General features: G+C 44.2%; 1 protein-coding gene across 15 annotated transcripts in view; it reads right to left on the bottom strand.

Annotated features, from left to right (window-relative positions):
• Positions 1-17,541, bottom strand: part of LOC106583647 (ral GTPase-activating protein subunit beta) — a 97,448-nt gene that overhangs the window by 32,431 nt on the left and 47,476 nt on the right. For 8 of the 15 annotated variants that reach the window (XR_014382207.1, XR_014382214.1, XR_014382209.1 and 5 more), the window contains 13 exons: positions 12,669-12,871; positions 11,968-12,137; positions 11,311-11,497; positions 10,908-11,039; positions 10,148-10,329; positions 9,695-9,742; positions 8,786-8,884; positions 8,394-8,450; positions 6,488-6,639; positions 6,067-6,283; positions 2,015-2,216; positions 1,621-1,788; positions 79-193 (listed from right to left, as the gene is read on the bottom strand). Coding sequence is in view for 3 of the 15 variants with exons in the window: in XM_082967674.1 (XP_082823800.1) it covers positions 79-193; positions 1,621-1,788; positions 2,015-2,216; positions 6,067-6,283; positions 6,488-6,639; positions 8,394-8,450; positions 8,786-8,884; positions 9,695-9,742; positions 10,148-10,329; positions 10,908-11,039; positions 11,311-11,497; positions 11,968-12,137; positions 12,669-12,871 (1,932 nt within the window). In the remaining 12 variants the exon portion in view is untranslated. The remainder of the gene's footprint in view (positions 1-78; positions 194-1,620; positions 1,789-2,014; positions 2,217-6,066; positions 6,284-6,487; positions 6,640-8,393; positions 8,451-8,785; positions 8,885-9,694; positions 9,743-10,147; positions 10,330-10,907; positions 11,040-11,310; positions 11,498-11,967; positions 12,138-12,668; positions 12,872-17,541) is intronic. The other 7 variants (XR_014382216.1, XR_014382215.1, XM_082967676.1 and 4 more) reach the window with 4 other exon arrangements.

A 17,541-nucleotide genomic window follows, 5' to 3' on the forward strand; every position in this document is an offset into this window, starting at 1 on the left:
AAGACATTTGAAAACATCTGACAAATGTTGGTTTTAGACTGATGTTCCTTTCATGACAAGTGAGTGTAACAGGTTTACCTCTGACTTGACGTTGCCAAAGTGGTGTGGCAGAGGCAGCATGGACATCAGGATGTTAATGGAGGCTCTCCTCAAGTCTGTGGGGTTCACATAGGTCTTAAACTTTGACAGCTCTCTGGAGAGGGGAAAGAACAAGTTACTTTAATTCAAATGAAACATTCAGAGTTAGGCTCTGTTCAATGTTGGTCACTTTAGTTAACTCCTTTTGAATATTTGCTATTGGAGTTACACTTAACTCAAATGATAAACATTAAAAAGGAGACAACAGTCAGATATCCTATTTAACCAACAATCAATTGTCCACTGATAAGACTCCTCAAACTATTTCTTACATTGACATTTGAGTTTGTTTCAAGCATATACAGTGAGTTTTGTTAAATGTTCATTTCTGGGCATTTCCCTTCTGTGACACTAACAGACAAACTTCACCCAAAGAACTACCGTAATTTCCGGACTATTAAGCGCACCTGAATATAAGCCGCACCCACTGAATTTTTTAATTTTTTTATTTTGAACATAAATAAGCCGCACATGTCTATAAGCCGCAGGTGCCTACCGGTACATTGAAACAAATTAACTTTACACAGGCTTTAACAAAACACGGCTTGTAACAAAAATAAATAGGCTTTAACGAAACACGGCTTGTAACAAAAAATAAAAAATTAGCAGTAAGCTTTAGTTGTCTTTTTGCACTGAGTCAATTCCTCACGCTGCTGTTTCCAACGTCTTATCATCGACTCATTAAGACCAAGCTCCCGTGCAGCAGCTCTATTTCCTTTTCCAACAGCCAGATCAATCGCCTTCAACTTGAAAGCTGCATCATATCATGGCAAAGACACGGAGAAATGCATGAGGGTGACAAAATGACTACCGTAATCAGAATGATGGGAAGTTTGAGAGCGCTCGATTTAATCTAAACAGTAAACAAAAAAGTGGTTTGACCTTAACCCGTTCGGCAATTTCATTGGTCTAATGAAAGCTTCATGCCGCCAAAAAACTGAGCACGTCACAGAATGTGTTTTTTTTTTTTTTTTAAATTTTGAAAGTGGGAAAAATCCATATATTAGGCGCGTCATTGTTTAAGCCGCAATGTTCAAAGCGTGGGAAAAAAGTTGTGGCTTATAGTTCGGAATTTACGGTAAACACACATATTTCTGTCAACTGCATGCATTCCTTATGCATGCAGATGTCCTTAACACAGACCATTTGACTAATTGTCTATCAAACATCATAAGACTTCAGCTGTGTAAAGCTGTAAAAGCAATTTCAGCACAGTAGAGTTTAGAACAACGAGATGTAGGGGGAATAACAATAGCAGCTATTCTTTCAGCATGCAAACGTAAAAGCTAGAATGCGCATTTGGAGAAACACCACCACTGTTCATCCCCAGCACATTTGTTATTGTTTATAATAGATACTTTTCTGTTCTATCATGTGTGCAATGATTTCCAAGGGGGAAAAAACATTGTCATCTGTTTGAGGTAATTTCTTGGTTTGTTTTTGTAATATCGGCAGCTTTAATATAGATGTAGCATTCGTCACCGGTCAGGGAGGATGTTCTCCAGAGCAGAAATGAAGTAGGGGACAACCACGTTGATGCCCTTCAGGTCGGAGCAGAAGAGGGCAGAAGAGTTGAGGATGATGCTGGCCAGGACCGGTCGGCAGATGTAGTCAGAGATCTGGAGGCCCTGGATCAGAACCATGTAGAACCTGGGGGGGCGGAGACAGAGAAGGGTTTAGTCGGAGTAGAGCTTTTTAGACAGACCTAGAGTATGATGAACAGCCACATAACTCTGGTCCTGGGGACCCATATTCTTGTTTTTGCCCCAAATCAAGTTGATGAATTTAATCATGAGTGTTAAAGCTAGGGCAGAAAGTAAAATGTGCACCCTTTTAGGACCAGGATTGGGAATAACTACATAAAACATGTGGGTACCTGGACAGGTAAACGGGCAGGATCTCCTCGCCGGTCTTTTTGCTGCAGAAGATCCTGCAGAGGGTCCCACAGGCCTCGGCCCGGCCCGACTCATAGTTGTCGGGGAACTCGTTGGCATCGAACATGGGGTTGGACACCATGGTGTCTGTGGACATCAGGGAGCCCTGCCTCCTCGGCTCCATGCCTGCCTGAGTGGCCAGGGCTGGGAGTAGAGGAGAGAGAGAAAGACAGAGAGAGAGAGAGAAACACAATGGGGAATGGTAAAGGATAGAGGGTGGGGGTAGAAAAGTGAGAGAAAGTGAAGGGATAGAGAAATTAGGTGGAATTAGAAAGAGAAGAGCGAGAGAGGACAGAGAAGATGTGTTGGGTCAAAGGTCAAAGGCAGAAGCCACTGACAATAAGTGGTTATAAAAAGTAGCTGCTTTAAAATAAAACGTCAAAAGGCAGGGGTCATTTTCCAAAGAGAGATTTTTCTGCCATTGAAAACCTTGGGCAGGCCGATTTTACAGGACGCCTCAGTCCAAACTGTGTAAAAAAATAATAAACATCTAGAAATACATTTTCGGGATGGAAAAAAAATTCTGTGTAAACTTAAAAAACGACAAAAACCTCCAAAATTCAGCTGCGCTGACGGCCCAACTGCGCCCATTGCCACGCCCACAACCTAAACCCCTTTTTGATCCAGAAAACCCCTGAAAGATCAAAGACATCAGTGAGCTGAGAAAACCCCTGAAAAATGCCTCTAAGATCTCGATGAGCTGAGAAATGTTTTCAAACGTTGTGCTAATGGAACGGTACAACAGAGGATATTTACTATCAAGTTTACTTACTTTAACCCGACTGCCTTTAAACTGAAAGCTCTACACCCTATTCCCTATAAAAAGGTGCTATGGGCCCTGATCAAAAGTAGTGCACTACAGTCGGAAGTTTACATACACTTAGGTTGGAGTCATGAAAACTCATTTTTCAACCACTCCACAAAATTTCTTGTTAACAAACTATAGTTTTGGCAAGTCGGTTAGGACATCTACTTTGTGCATGACACAAGTCATTTTTCCAACAATTGTTTACAGACAGATTGTCACTTATAATTCACTGTATCACAATTCCAGTGGGTCAGAAGTTTACATAAACGAAGTTGACTGTGCCTTTAAACAGCTTGGAAAATTCCCAAAAATTATGTCATGGCTTTAGAAGCTTCTGATAGGCTAATTGACATAATTTCAGTCAATTGTAGGTGTACCTGTGGATGTATTTCATGGCCTACCTTGAAACTCAGTGCCTCTTTGCTTGACATCGTGGGAAAATCAAAAGAAATCAGCCAAGACCTCAAAAACAATTGTAGACCTCCACAAGTCTGGTTCATCCTTGGGAGCAATTTCCAAACACCTGGGGGTACCACATTCATCTGTACAAACAATAGTACGCAAGTATAAACACCATGGGACCACGCAGTCGTCATACTGCTCAGGAAGGAGACGCATTCTGTCTCCTAGAGATGAACGTACTTTGGTGCAAAAAGTGCAAATCAATCTTAGAACAACAGCAAAGGACATTGTGTAGATGCTGGAGGAAACCGGTACAAAAGTATCTATATCCACAGTAACACGAGTCCTATATCGACATAACCTGAAAGGCCGCTCAGCAAGGAAGAAGCCACTGCTCCAAAACCGTCATAAAAAAGCCAGACTACGATTTGCAACTGCACATGGGGACAAAGATCGTACCTTTAGGAGAAATGTCCTCTGGTCTGATGATTCAAAAATAGAACTGTTTGGCCATAATGACCATCGTTGTGTTTGGAGGAAAACGGGGGAGGCTTGCAAGCCAAAGAACTACATCCCAACCGTGAAGCACGGGGGTGGCAGCATCATGTTGTGGGGGTGCTTTGCTGCAGGAGGGACTGGTGAACTTCACAAAATAGATGGTATCATGAGGCAGGAAAACAATGTGGATATATTGAAGCAACATCTCAAGACATTAGTCAGGAAGTTGAAGCTTGGTCGCAAATGTGTCTTCCAAAGGGAACCTTTACAACGCTTCAGTCTTGGCATTTTGCTCTGCTGACAACACTTGATTTGGGTCACATGAAGTTCCATTGTTTGAAGTAGCTTTGAGCCAAAAAGAGATGTGTAAAAGACATAGCAAAGTATTTTTGTCAGGTCAGTGTAGCAGCCTACAAAGAGCTGATACAAGTATGTAGGTAGGTAGGTAGGTATGTACCAGTCAAAAGTTTGGACACACCTACTCATTCAAGGGTTTTTCATTATTTTTACATTGTAGAATAATAGTGAAGACATCAAAACCATGAAATAACACATATGGAATCATGAAGTAAGCAAAACAAGTGTTAAACAAATCAAAATATATTTTATATTTAAAGTAATCACCATTTGCCTTGACAGGCCGGGTGGTCATTTGATTAATTGTTCAGGAGTCTTATAGCGTCGGGGTAGAAGCTGTTAAGGAGCCTCTTGGACCTAGACTTGGCGCTCCGGTACCGCTTGCCGTGCGGTAGCAGAGAGAACAGTCTATGACTAGGGTGGTTGGAGTCTTTGACAATTTTTGGGGTCTTCCTCTTACACGCCTAGTATATAGGTACTGGATAACAGGAAGCTTGGCCCCAGTGATGTACTGGGCCGTACGCACTACCCTCTGTAGCGCCTTACGGTCGGATGCCGAGCAGTTTCTATATCAGGCAGTGATGCAACCGGTCAGGATGCTCTCGATGGTGCAGCTGTACTTTTTGATGATCTGAGGACGCAAGCGAAATCTTTCAGTCTCCTGAGGGGGAAAAGGTGTTGTCGTGCCCTCTTCACGACTGTCTTGGTGTGTTTGGACCATGATAGTTTGTTGGTGATGTGGACACCAAAGAACTTGAAACTCTCGACACGCTCCACTACAGCCCCGTCTATGTTAATGGGGGCCTGTTCGGACTACTTTTTCCTGTAGTCCACAATCATCTCCTTTGTCTTGAGCACATTGAGGGAGAGGTTGTGGTCCTGGCACCCTATAGGCTGTCTCATCATTGTCGGTGATCAGGCCTACCACCATTGTGTCGTCAGCAAACTTGATGGTGTTGGAGTCGTGTTTGGCCACGCAGTCGTGGGTGAACAGGGAGTACAGAAGGGAACTAAGCACGCACCCGAGGGCGGCCCGTCAGGAAGTCCAGTTGCAGAAGGAAGTCTTTAGTCCCAGGGTCCTTAGCTTAGTGATGAGCTTTGAGGGCACTATGGTGTTGAACGCAGAGCTGTAGTCAACAACCAGCATTCTCACATAAGTGTTCCTTTTGGCCAGGTGGGAAACGGCAGTGTGGAGTGCGATTGAGATTGCGTCATCTGTGGATCTGTTGGGACGGTATGCAAATTGGAGTGGGTCTAGGATTTCTGGGATGATGGTGTTGATGTGATGCATGACCAGCCTTTCAAAGCACTTCTTGGCTACCGACGTGAGTGCTACGGGGCGGTAGTCATGTAGGCAGGTTACCTTCGTATTCTTGGTCACAGGGACTATGGTGGTCTGCTTGAAACGTGGGTATTACAGATTCGGTCAAGGAGACGTTGAAAATGTCAGTGAAGACACTTGCCAGTTGGTCCACGCATGCACCGAGTACACGCCCTGGTAATCCGTCTGGCCCCGCAGCCTTGTGAATATTGACCTGTTTAAAAGGTCTTGCTCACATCGGCTACGGAGAGCGTGATCAGTCGTCTGGAACAGCTGGTGCTCTCATGCATGCTTCAGTGTTGCTTGCCTCGAAGCGAGCATAAAAGGCATTTAACTCATCTGGTAGGCTGGCGTCACTGGGCAGCTCGCGGCAGGGTTTCCCTTTGTAGTCCGTAATAGTTTGCAAGCCCTGCCACATTCGACGAGCATCAGAGCCAGTGTAGTAGGAATTGTTCTATGTATTATATTTCTATGATAATGTTTCTCAACATCCCTAGCCTGTTTTTTCACAGCTAAATAAGAGGAGACGATAAAGGAGAGCGGAAGCAACTTTAGACTATTGAGACGCAAACCAGTTTTTGACCCTTAACCTCCGACCCTGACCTTACCAGTCAAGCTGTTGTCTCGGCTCAGGCCCGTGTGGAGCTTGCAGTGCACCAGCGCGGCGTCAAACAGCCACTGGCCAAACAGATTGAGGACACTGTTGACCTTGGGCCTGGTGGGGGCGGGCAGCGGCCGGGGCTCAGAGCTGGTCAGGTTGGGGCTGGACAAGGGAGAGGTGGAGGACGGCTGGTAGGACACTTTGGGTTGGTGCGTCATGCTTGCCTGGATGGGTAGGAGGGTGGGGGATAACCAGGAATGAATTAACTGTCAAATGGGCATAGTAAGAATATGAATATTCAGGGACATTCATATTTATTCCTATGATCGTCTGAGGCTTATTTGGCAAAGGGATGCTGTATTTCTCCCATTTTACTCTTATACAAATGGGCCATTTGAGGAAAAAACAACTCTGGTGTAGGAACTTACTGTGGAGGTTTTACTGGCCGTCTTGATGACCCCCGTGGGTTTGTTGCGGCGGCTGTGAGGGGGCGTGGTGTTGGTGGTGGTGGGTGGCGGCGGTACGCTCAGTCTGTTGACAGGGGTGGGTGGGGCACTGTCCGACCGGGGGCGGGAGATACCTGAGGGAGAAAGAGATCCGCATCAGAGGACATTCTGGTGTTTCAGGTGAAAACAGCGAGGACCAATGGAGTCTCATTTCCCCTCCTCTCATATTTTGGTTACAAGCGCCACTCGGATCAGGGAGGATGTTAGTAACGTCAACATTGGCAGCTCATCATCTTTGAGGTTCACTCTTCCTCCACAAGAGAGAAAGATACCAGATCAAAACGCACAAGCCATGTGATGTGGATATGTCTTCTTTGCTGGGGGATACTCACCACAGATAAGGAACAATGTAAAAAAACACATAGAAATAAGTATACACATATTTTAAAAGAAAGATCCACACCACAATAGATCGAGCAAGTTTCCCAATGTCACATTTTCACTTCATAGCCTTGGGGCGGCTAGACGGACAATTTTGATTGAAACACTACTTATTCAGAATCTTGGCTCAGTCTATCAAAACAGATACATACATGCATATACTTACTGTCCACACTGACACAGTAAACTCAGGCATTGATTGATTGGGTGAGTGCTTCACATTACCACATGGATCAGACCCTCTAAACCTATTACTGCAATTTTCAGTGAAGCCCAAAACAATTTATAGGTAAACTGCGTTTCTGTATCGCACTTTGTGACATCTGCTGATGTAAAAAAGGCTTTATAAATACATTTGATTGATTGGCACCTTTCACAGAATTCAGTGTTGATGATGCAACATGGTGCACTAAACTGCTGTAGATGCCAATTGGACTGTATGGTCCGTTTAGTGGGTTTGCTAGCTAAGCTAACAAGGATATGTTTTTTAAAACACAAGTCTTGAAGCAACTTGACATACACTGCCATGGTGATGCTGCCACACACACACTACACAATGTCTCTCCAAACAGGCCATGGAAGAGGACAACCCTTTCCCCAACAAATTACCTCCAATTTAAGTTTCAAAGTTGATCAAATCTATTTTGTGGTTGATAAGGAATGATACGAGCAGGTTTGATTGTCATAAACAGTCCTACCTTGCTATATCATCCATTATGCAATTCTGTTGACAGAATCATGAAAGGCTGCTTCAATTCAAGTGTTACTAAAAGACTACAATAATAGTCAAAGCAAGGGTTATTACTAATAGGCCTATGCTGTAAAATGTGCAAGCTTTTCTACTACTAGCCTATATAGAAAGGCCCAAAATACAGGGGTAGGGAAGTGAGGTTTTCAGGATTGAGACAGTTTGTCACTGTTGTCCTGAAAGTGATTATGGATTCAATTGTTTGATACAGCAGCTTTAAAGGGCATTTCCACCACTTTTCAACCTCTTATTCATCATCTCCAGCACAAACCAGTGTTCACATGTGATAACAGCACGTTTCTAAGTGATTAAAAAGATAAGGTCCAAAAAAAAAACAAAAAAAAATGTGCTCTGTGACATCACAGTGTGATGTAAAAGAATTGTGATTTTCAAAACCAGCAACAATTTTCTAGCCCAAGGGAGGGTGTTTTCTTGCTCTCACCGCGAATTTCATCTTTTTTTTTTCTACTTTTCTTAACTTTATATTAGTTTCTACAGAAGCGCAATTTTCACATATGTTGACACTGGTATTGTGCTGGAGATAATGAAAATGAGGTTTAAAAGTGGTGGCGTTGCCCTTTAAGTGCATGCACCAGCTACTTTCACCACACAAATCAAATTTTTGCCAACCCCAGCAAATCCATCAAAACGTATTCAGCTCCCTTTATGATTGTTTGGGAGCAGACAACTACAGAGTACCATAGGAGGGAATGGAGTGAAGCCTTTCTCGGAAATTGTTCCTAGACACGGCGGCACCTGAGGGAAAGAAAGTGGTCAAAGTACAGCCTGGAATATCAGAACGCCGACAAACCAACCATGACAACATTCACCTGTTCTTTTTGGCAAGCGGACACGGCCATCGATCGAAATGAAGAATCAAAAACAGCTTTGGCAGTTTCTCATCCTGACACAGTGAATGTTTTTTTTCCTTCATAGATGTCTATGAGTATGTTGTTTTTCATGACTGGAAGTGTGGCACTTTGTCTTATGCCCAAACACCATTATAGGAAATCCTGTTTGTTATGTACATAGACCCCTGTGCAATGTTAATGATTGGATTTGATTGGGTTAGGTCCGGTTTAGTAGTGTACCTAGAGAGGGAAGTCTGTCACGTATATTGCTCCTAGGAGAAACTGTCACTCCTGAGGGGGAGAGAGACACTAGCGCTGTTTCTGGGGAAGAAGAAGAAACTACAACAATATTTTTTTTTAAAGAACAGAAAAATTACAAAAAAGCTGAAACACAAAATGGAGGTTTAGTTGTTGGTCCAAATTATCGTATTTATTAAAGACATTCTGTGTTTGTGTACTGTAACACATAAATGTCCACATAGCTAATAAATGGTCTGTGATTTTCAAAATGAGCATCTACTACTATTAACCAAAATATATATTCGAAGTAGTGTTGCAAGCTAGAAACAATGTATGTACTCCAGTTTCTTTAAACATGGGGATGTCAAGAGATTTAGGGAAGTGTATACCCTGCGTGGCACAGTGCTTCGATAATGTATAGGGCCAAAATGCAGAGGTCGGCTTGATTTCAGAAATACAAACATGGTTGAAGTCTAAGACTGTTGGGAGGTATAGACCAGAGCACTCCAATCATGTTCCTGGAGAGATACCCTCCTGATTAGGGTTGGAATGAAAACCTACAGGACAGTAGCTCTCCAGGAACAGGGTTGGAGTGAAAACCTACAGCACGGTAGCTCTCCAGGAACAGGGTTGGAGAGCCCTGGTGTAGCACAATGGCAGTAGAGAAATGAAAGGAGAAAATTAAAATAAAAGCTCTTTTCAATTGAAAATGGCTGGTTCTTGTTTAAAAGCCAGTAAACAAGATAGGACAAGGTGGTGGGTCAACCCATTTACAAAAGCCTTTAGTCGTTGCTGGTCATAAAATCAAGGTGTTACTAAGTCAAATGACATCTTTCCATGATCAACGTCAACAAAATCAGAGCCCTTCCACCCTTCATTTGAATAACAAAGACGCAGTTGATTAAATACCATAAGAGGGCAGTTTCTCTCGAATCTCTCTCTTTGCGACCCCGACACCTAGAGGGGAGGAAATATGTACATGATCTCTTGGTCAGAAGTGCTCCAGCAATAACACGATAACTTGTGTAGATCTGAATGGATTGGATCGCTGTAAGAAATATAGCAGAATCTCCAGCTAGCCTGTCAGTGAACAAGATGGAACAACTATCATACCTATACAATTTTTAAGGACCCATATTCAGAAATCGTCTCGGAGTAAGGAATGCTGATCTGGAAACAGGTCCCCCCCCCCGTCGATGTCATCTTATTATGATATACAAGGGAAAACCTGATCCTAGATCAGCACTCCTACTCTGAGACGCTTTGTGAATATGGGCCCAGATCTACAGTACATTAATTGCCAAAGTCAAATGTAACAGTATGGAGAAAAAGCAACGCTAAGGTGAGATGAGGTAGTCTTACCCAGGAAGGCATCCACCAGGCAACTGACCCCCCTCATGGCCCTGAAAAATATCTGGGGCAGCTGCTTGAGGCAGGGGTGATGCTGGATCACCTCCTGGGGCACGCCGGTCACCCCCAGCAGCTGCTCCTGGAACTTTGGCGTGGAGCTGACCGTCAAAGGGCTGCTGAGGTCCACCGGGTTACTGCAAGAGAAGGAGCAGGAGGGGGGACTTTTAACGTTGGGTTGCAAAAATGGGTCCTGAGCATGTTATTTCTCTCCACAACCCAGCCACGAGAGAGTAACAGTTAAATTGATGTAGCCTAATAGATTATTCACCACAATATTTTCCCAGATCACTTAGATCATCTGGGGGTGCGGTCTAAAATAATTTTCTTATACCTTTCGATATATATATTTTTTTTTCTAAGTGTGAAGTCCATCCAGTATGGTCACGTAATAATTTGTTATTATCTTTTACTTCTTTTTTTATTTTTTAGGTATTTTGTTAAAAGTGCATTGTTGGTTAAGGGCTTGTAAGTAAGCATTTCACTGTAAGGTCTACATCTGTTGTATTCGGCACGTGACGTTTGACGTTCTTCACCGAAAGAGAACAAACAGTGTGATCTGTCTCGGCTGATGAGCCAAAAGTCATCCCAGTATTATTTTATTATACTAAAATGAGGTCATCGGGGAATATTTATACCAAATCCAGTCCAGGTGTAACAGTAATAACTCCCATTCTGTGATACAGACCCAGAGAACTCATTGTGTGGAACTCACCTCAGCATGTGCAGAAAGCGGAACCAGGTCTGAGCCACACAGTCGTTGTCCATCTCAGTAGGGATGAGGTTGGCATCCTCCTCTAGGACTTTGAATGGAGGGAAGGACGGACCGTAGGTGAACCGTAACAGTCTGTGTCAAAACAGAACATTTACGTTACACCTTTACACCTTCTATTTCTTATTTGAATATTAACACACATTTAAACTCTAGAAATGACTGCTGAGAGAAAATGACTCCTGCCTGTAATCCAACTAGTATGTCCTACCTGAACTTGAGCACTCACATTTGTTTCAAAACGTTATGCCCTACTGAACGGGACCCATATGTTTGAGCGCTGCGCTTAAACAAAAGCCTGCAAACGCAGGGTTGGCGACCACTGTTCTCGTTGTGGTGTGGCTACCTGGAAGTGAGAGCAGCGATAACCTTGCTCCACTGATCCACCACGGGTGGGTGGTGCCTCCAGTTGGCCAGCATCTCCCTGGCCGTCTTCCAGTAGGGAGGCGTGGGGAAGCAGCGTGTGCAGGCCATGAACCACACCTCAAACAGAACGCTGATCAGCTTCTCAGCCAGCTTCTCCGCAATCCCACCTGAGAGAGTTGGGGGATGGGGGCCAGGGGTGAGTAACTTTGAATAGGAAGAATGGGTGAATGCTCATCATCCAACATTTCTAGGTGTTCTGGGTGCATAAAATAGCATATGAGAAAGAACAACGCATCTTCATTTGGAACTAAATAGTCATGTTAGCAACAAAGTCAATTAACTTAGTCAAAGACAAAATCATTATGGGACAAATACTAACATCTACCTATTAGTTATGCATTGATATCAAATGGGAGACCAAGTAGACATTTGACTTAATTGACGTGAGAAGTTCCCCACGACACTACGAAAAGTATCAAAGGCTGCTTGCTTTCACAAAGGCAGCCCAATTCTAATATTTTTCCACTAATTGGTCTTCTGACCAATCAGATCAGATGTTGATAATAATTGGGCAAAAGATCAGAATTGGGCTGCCTGTGTAAAGACAGCCTTATTGCATCTGTGCCGATGGACTGACCTCCGACGGTGGGCGGGGCTAGCAGAGTGTCATTGATGCGCAGCAGGAAGAGCAGCAACACCTCCCAGGTCTCCCGAGCCATGCCGCTGCCCGACTCCCTGGCCAGCTTCAACACTGCCGTCAGCACCTGTTGGCACAAGCGGAAGTGCATGGGGCTGTAGTGCTCCGGCCTGAGAGAGGGAGGTGGGAATAGAGTGAGTTAAAGACCACTTTTATAAAGAGAAGTCTGTAATAAACACTCCATTGACCATTCCCTCTTCCATACTCCCGTTCTCTCCAAGCCTTGCAGTTTGGTTTGATGAGCTAATGGAGGGAATCTGTCCCTATTTAGAATTACCATGTTGCATAAGCAATGTACTGCAACTTTTAGAGGTTGGAGCCTTAAGGTCAAGAAGTTGTAATGTAGAACATTACATAAGATACCCCATAGTTAGCGGCTAGCTAGAGCGGAGACGCACCGCTAGCGGCTAGCTAGAGCGGAGACGCACCGCTAGCGGCTAGCTAGAGCGGAGACGCACCGCTAGCGGCTAGCTAGAGCGGAGACGCACCGCTAGCGGCTAGCTAGAGCGGAGACGCACCGCTAGCGGCTAGCTAGAGCGGAGACGCACAGCTAGCGGGTAGCTAGAGCGGAGACACACAGCTAGCGGGTAGCTAGAGCGTAGACAACAGTTAGCCAGAAAGTGTAGACACAGAGCTTGTACCTGGGCATGAAGAGGTTGTAGAGGTGTTTGAGGATGGTCTGCACGTAGAGGTTGGGCTCCTTGACGATGGGCTGGGGGATGGAGTCGCGAGGAGTGATCAGCGCCATGATCCAGTCGGTGTAGACGTCCACGCACAGCTTGACCGTGTCCCCGTCCAGAGGCAGAGTCAGGCCATAGCACAGCACCTCCATCGTCCACTTCACCTGTCAATCACATCACACAGAGAACTATGTTGTTAGAAAGAGGTGGATACATGGGGACACGCTGGACAGTCAGATGTCATGTCAGTGATTGCTGAATACATGGGGACAAGCTGGACAGTCAGATGTTATGTCAGTGATTGCTGAATACATGGGGACAAGGTGGATTAATGTTTTTCCTCATAATCCTGGACTATCGGACCACCATTTTATTGCGTTTGCAACAAATAATCTGCTCAGACCCCAACCAAGGAGCATTAAAAGTCGTGCTATAAATTCTCAGACAACCCAAAGATTCCTTGATGCCCTTCCAGACTCCCTCTGCCTACCCAAGGACGTCAGAGGACAAAAATCAGTTAACCACCTAACCGAGGAACTCAATTTAACCTTGCGCAATACCCTAGATGCAGTTGCACCCCTAAAAACATCTGTCAAAAGAAACTAGCTCCCTGGTATACAGAAAATACACGAGCTCTGAAGCAAGCTTCCAGAAAATTGGAACGGAAATGGCGCCACACCAAACTGGAAGTCTTCCGACTAGCTTGGAAAGACAGTACCGTGCAGTATCGAAGAGCCCTCACTGCTGCTCGATCATCCTATTTTTCCAACTTAATTGAGGAAAATAAGAACAATCCGAAATTTCTTTTTGATACTGTCGCAAAGCTAACTAAAAAGCAGCCTTCGCAAATGGAGGATGGCTTTCACTTCAGCAGTAATAAATTTATGAACTTCTTTGAGGAAAAGATCATGATCATTAGAAAGCAAATTACAGACTCCTCTTTAAATCTGGGTATTCCTCCAAAGCTCCATTGTCTGCACAACTCTGCCAGGACCTAGGATCAGGGGAGATACTAAAGTGTTTTAGTACTATATCTCTTGACACAATGATGAAAATTATCATGGCCTCTAAACCCTCAAGCTGCATACTGGACCCTATTCCAACTAAACTACTGAAAGAGCTGCTTCCTGTGCTCGGCCCTCCTATGTTGAGCATAATAAACGGCTCTCTATCCACCGGATGTGTACCAAGCTCACTAAAAGTGGCAGTAATAAAGCCTCTCTTGAAAAAGCCGAATCTTGACCCAGAAATTATAAAAAAAACTATCGGCCTATATCGAATCTTCCATTCCTCTCAAAAAAATTGAAAAAGCTGTCACTGCCTTCCTAAAGACAAACAATGTATACGAAACGCTTCAGTCTGGTTTTAGACCCCATCATAGCACTGAGACTGCACTTGTGAAGGTGGTAAATTACCTTTTAATGACGTCAGACCGAGGCTCTGCATCTGTCCTCGTGCTCCTAGATCTTAGTGCTGCTTTTGATACCATCGACCACCACATTCTTTTGGAGAGATTGGAAACCCAAATTGGTCTACATGGACAAGTTCTGGCCTGGTTTAGATCTTATCTGTCGGAAAGATATCAGTTTGTCTCTGTGAATGGTTTGTCCTCTGACAAATCAATTGTAAATTTCGGTGTTCCTCAAGGTTCCGTTTTTAGGACCACTAGTGTTTTCACTATATATTTTACCTCTTGGGGATGTCATTCGAAAACATAATGTTAAATTTCACTGCTATGCGGACGACACACAGCTGTACATTTCAATGAAACATGGTGAAGCCCCAAAACTGCCCTCGCTAGAAGCCTGTGTTTCAGACATAAAGAAGTGGATGGCTGCAAACTTTCTACTTTTAAACTCGGACAAAACAGAGATGCTTGTTCTAGGTCCCAAGAAACAAAGAGATCTTCTGTTGAATCTGACAATTAATCTGGATGGTTGTACAGTCGTCTCAAATAAAACTGTGAAGGACCTCGGCGTTACTCTGGACCCTGATCTCTCTTTTGAAGAACATATCAAGACTGTTTCAAGGACAGCTTTTTTCCATCTACGTAACATTGCAAAAATCAGAAACTTTCTGTTAAAAAATGACGCAGAAAAATTTATCCATGCTTTTCTTACTTCTAGGCTGGACTACTGCAATGCTCTACTTTCCGGCTACCCGGATAAAGCACTAAACAAACTTCAGTTAGTGCTAAATATGGCTGCTAGAATCCTGACTAGAACCAAAAAATTTGATCATATTACTCCAGTGCTAGCCTCCCTACACTGGCTTCCTGTTAAGGCAAGGGCTGATTTCAAGGTTTTACTGCTAACCTACAAAGCATTACATGGGCTTGCTCCTACCTATCTTTCCAATTTGGTCCTGCCGTACATACCTACACGTACGCTACGGTCACAAGACGCAGGCCTCCTAATTGTCCCTAGAATTTCTAAGCAAACGGCTGGAGGTAGGGCTTTCTCCTATAGAGCTCCATTTTTATGTAATGGTCTGCCTACCCATGTGAGAGACGCAGACTTATCTCTTCAGTAGGTCCTATGATTAAGTATAGTCTGGCCCAGGAGTGTGAAGGTGAACGGAAAGGCTGGAGCAACGAACCGCCCTTGCTGTCTCTGCCTTGCCGGTTCCCCACTCTCCACTGGGATTCTCTGCCTCTAACCCTATTACAGGGGCTGAGTCACTGGCTTACTGGTGTTCTTCCATGCCGTCCATGGGAGGGGTGCGTCACTTGAGTGGGTTCAGTCACTGACGTGGTCTATCTGTCTGGGTTGGCGCCCCCCCCCCCGCTTGGGTTGTGCCGTGGCGGAGATCTTTGTGGGCTATACTCGGCCTCGTCTTAGGACGGTAAGTTGATGGTTGGAGACATCCCTCTAGTGGTGTGGGGGCTGTGCTTTGGCAAAGTGGGTGGGGTTATATCCTGCCTGTTTGGCCCTGTCCGGGGGTATCATCGGATGGGGCCACAGTGTCTTCTGATCCCTCCTGTCTCAGCCTCCAGTATTTATGCTGCAGTAGTTTGTGTCGGGGGGCTAGGGTCAGTCTGTTACATCTGGAGTATTTCTCTTGTCTTATCCGGTGTCCTGTGTGAATTTAAATATGCTCTCTCTAATTCTCTCTTTCTTTCTTTCTCTCGGAGGACCTGAGCCCTAGGACCATGCCTCAGGACTACCTGGCATGATGACTCCTTGCTGTCCCCAGTCCACCTGGCCATGCTGCTGCTCCAGTTTCAACTGTTCTGCCTGCGGCTATGGAACCCTGACCTGTTCACCGGACGTGCTTGTTGCACCCGACAACTACTATGATTATTATTATTTGACCATGCTGGTCATTTATGAACATTTTAACATCTTGACCATGTTCTGTTATAATATCCACCCGGCACAGCCAGAAGAGGACTAGCCACCCCTCATAGCCTGGTTCCTCTCTAGGTTTCTTCCTAGGTTTTTGGCCTTTCTAGGGAGTTATCCTAGGGAGTTTTTCCTAGCCACCGTGCTTCTTTCACATGCATTGCTTGCTGTTTGGGGTTTTAGGCTGGGTTTCTGTACAGCACTTTGAGATATCAGCTGAGGTACGAAGGGCTATATAAATTGATTTGATTTGATTTAACACTCGAAAGTGAATCAAAATAAGATGGCCTATTTGTGCATTGAGATAAAAAGAAAAGTGTTTAGGCCTAATTATGATGATTGTCGTGAAATTAACTCATTTCAAAACACAGGGGTAAAGGGATGGGTCATCTAACTTTGAAAGGTAGGTGAACTAGAGCCTGGTGGAACCAGCCTTGCTGCGCTCACCATTCTATATCACTTCACATGTCAAAAAAGGAAGGTGAACACAGCTATTTGGCTGGTTCCACCACACAGTGTGAACTATCCATGTATTTACCAAATACAGTATTATCCTAAAATACTACCATCTGAAATATGGGATAGTTGTACAAAACACAAGCCCTATAAGCCATTACTGTGTGAGTTGCACTCACAGAGCCCAGTGCTATGTTAAGAGAATTATCAGGCAAACTAAAACAAGCAGGAATGACAAGGAGGCACTTAGTAAGGGCATGTGTACATTCTTTGGCAGACGGCTTACATTTTTCCTTCGCCTGGCCCTATTACAATCAAGCCTTATCTAAATGGCTGCTGGGACAGGGACTGGCTCAAGGAGCCGTAGTCCACTGGGGTGAAAAAACAGTCAATAAAGATGCAGAGGTTGAATGCCCCAGGGGGACACACAGGAAATCCTCTCAATGTTATCAGGCGAGCCCAGAGACCTGGGGCTGTCCGAGCTACAAGGCTAACATGAGGAGGAAGTGAGCAGCACAGACAAAAATGGGGACAAAGCCAAAGACTATTTTTCACCCAGCAACAAATCAGAGAGAGAATAGATTTGAAAACACAATGGAATGTAGAGGGGGAGGTGTGTGTTTCAATCAAGCGTGCAGTTATATATATATATATATATTAATAAAAAAAAGATTAAAAAAAAAAAAAGTTTCCATTCGCCAGGAGGTAGTTGAGTCCTAATGTGCAGGTGACCGTTCAGCCTCCTTGGTTTTGTAAAAATAAGGGACTGAAAAAGCCTAGCCCATCAAGGGCGTGTTAGGGTCATTTAGCTTATGTTCTGCCTATTTCCTCAAAAACAATTTCAGAGGAACTTGGAGCTAAAGAGGGAAGAAACTTTTACTTTTTAATAGAATATTGAATGAAGTGGACCTTGACAATACCCTCCCCATATTTAGAGCAAAAAATATACTACCTTAGAAAGTTGTTGGTATTCTAACTTGACTTTCTTTCCCCTTGAATGGAAAACAACGCAACACTTGGGCCAAGTAAAGTCA

The sequence above is a fragment of the Salmo salar genome, chromosome 22 (genome assembly GCF_965601325.2).
Source record: "Salmo salar chromosome 22, fSalSal1, whole genome shotgun sequence".
NCBI classification, from domain to species: domain Eukaryota; kingdom Metazoa; phylum Chordata; class Actinopteri; order Salmoniformes; family Salmonidae; genus Salmo; species Salmo salar.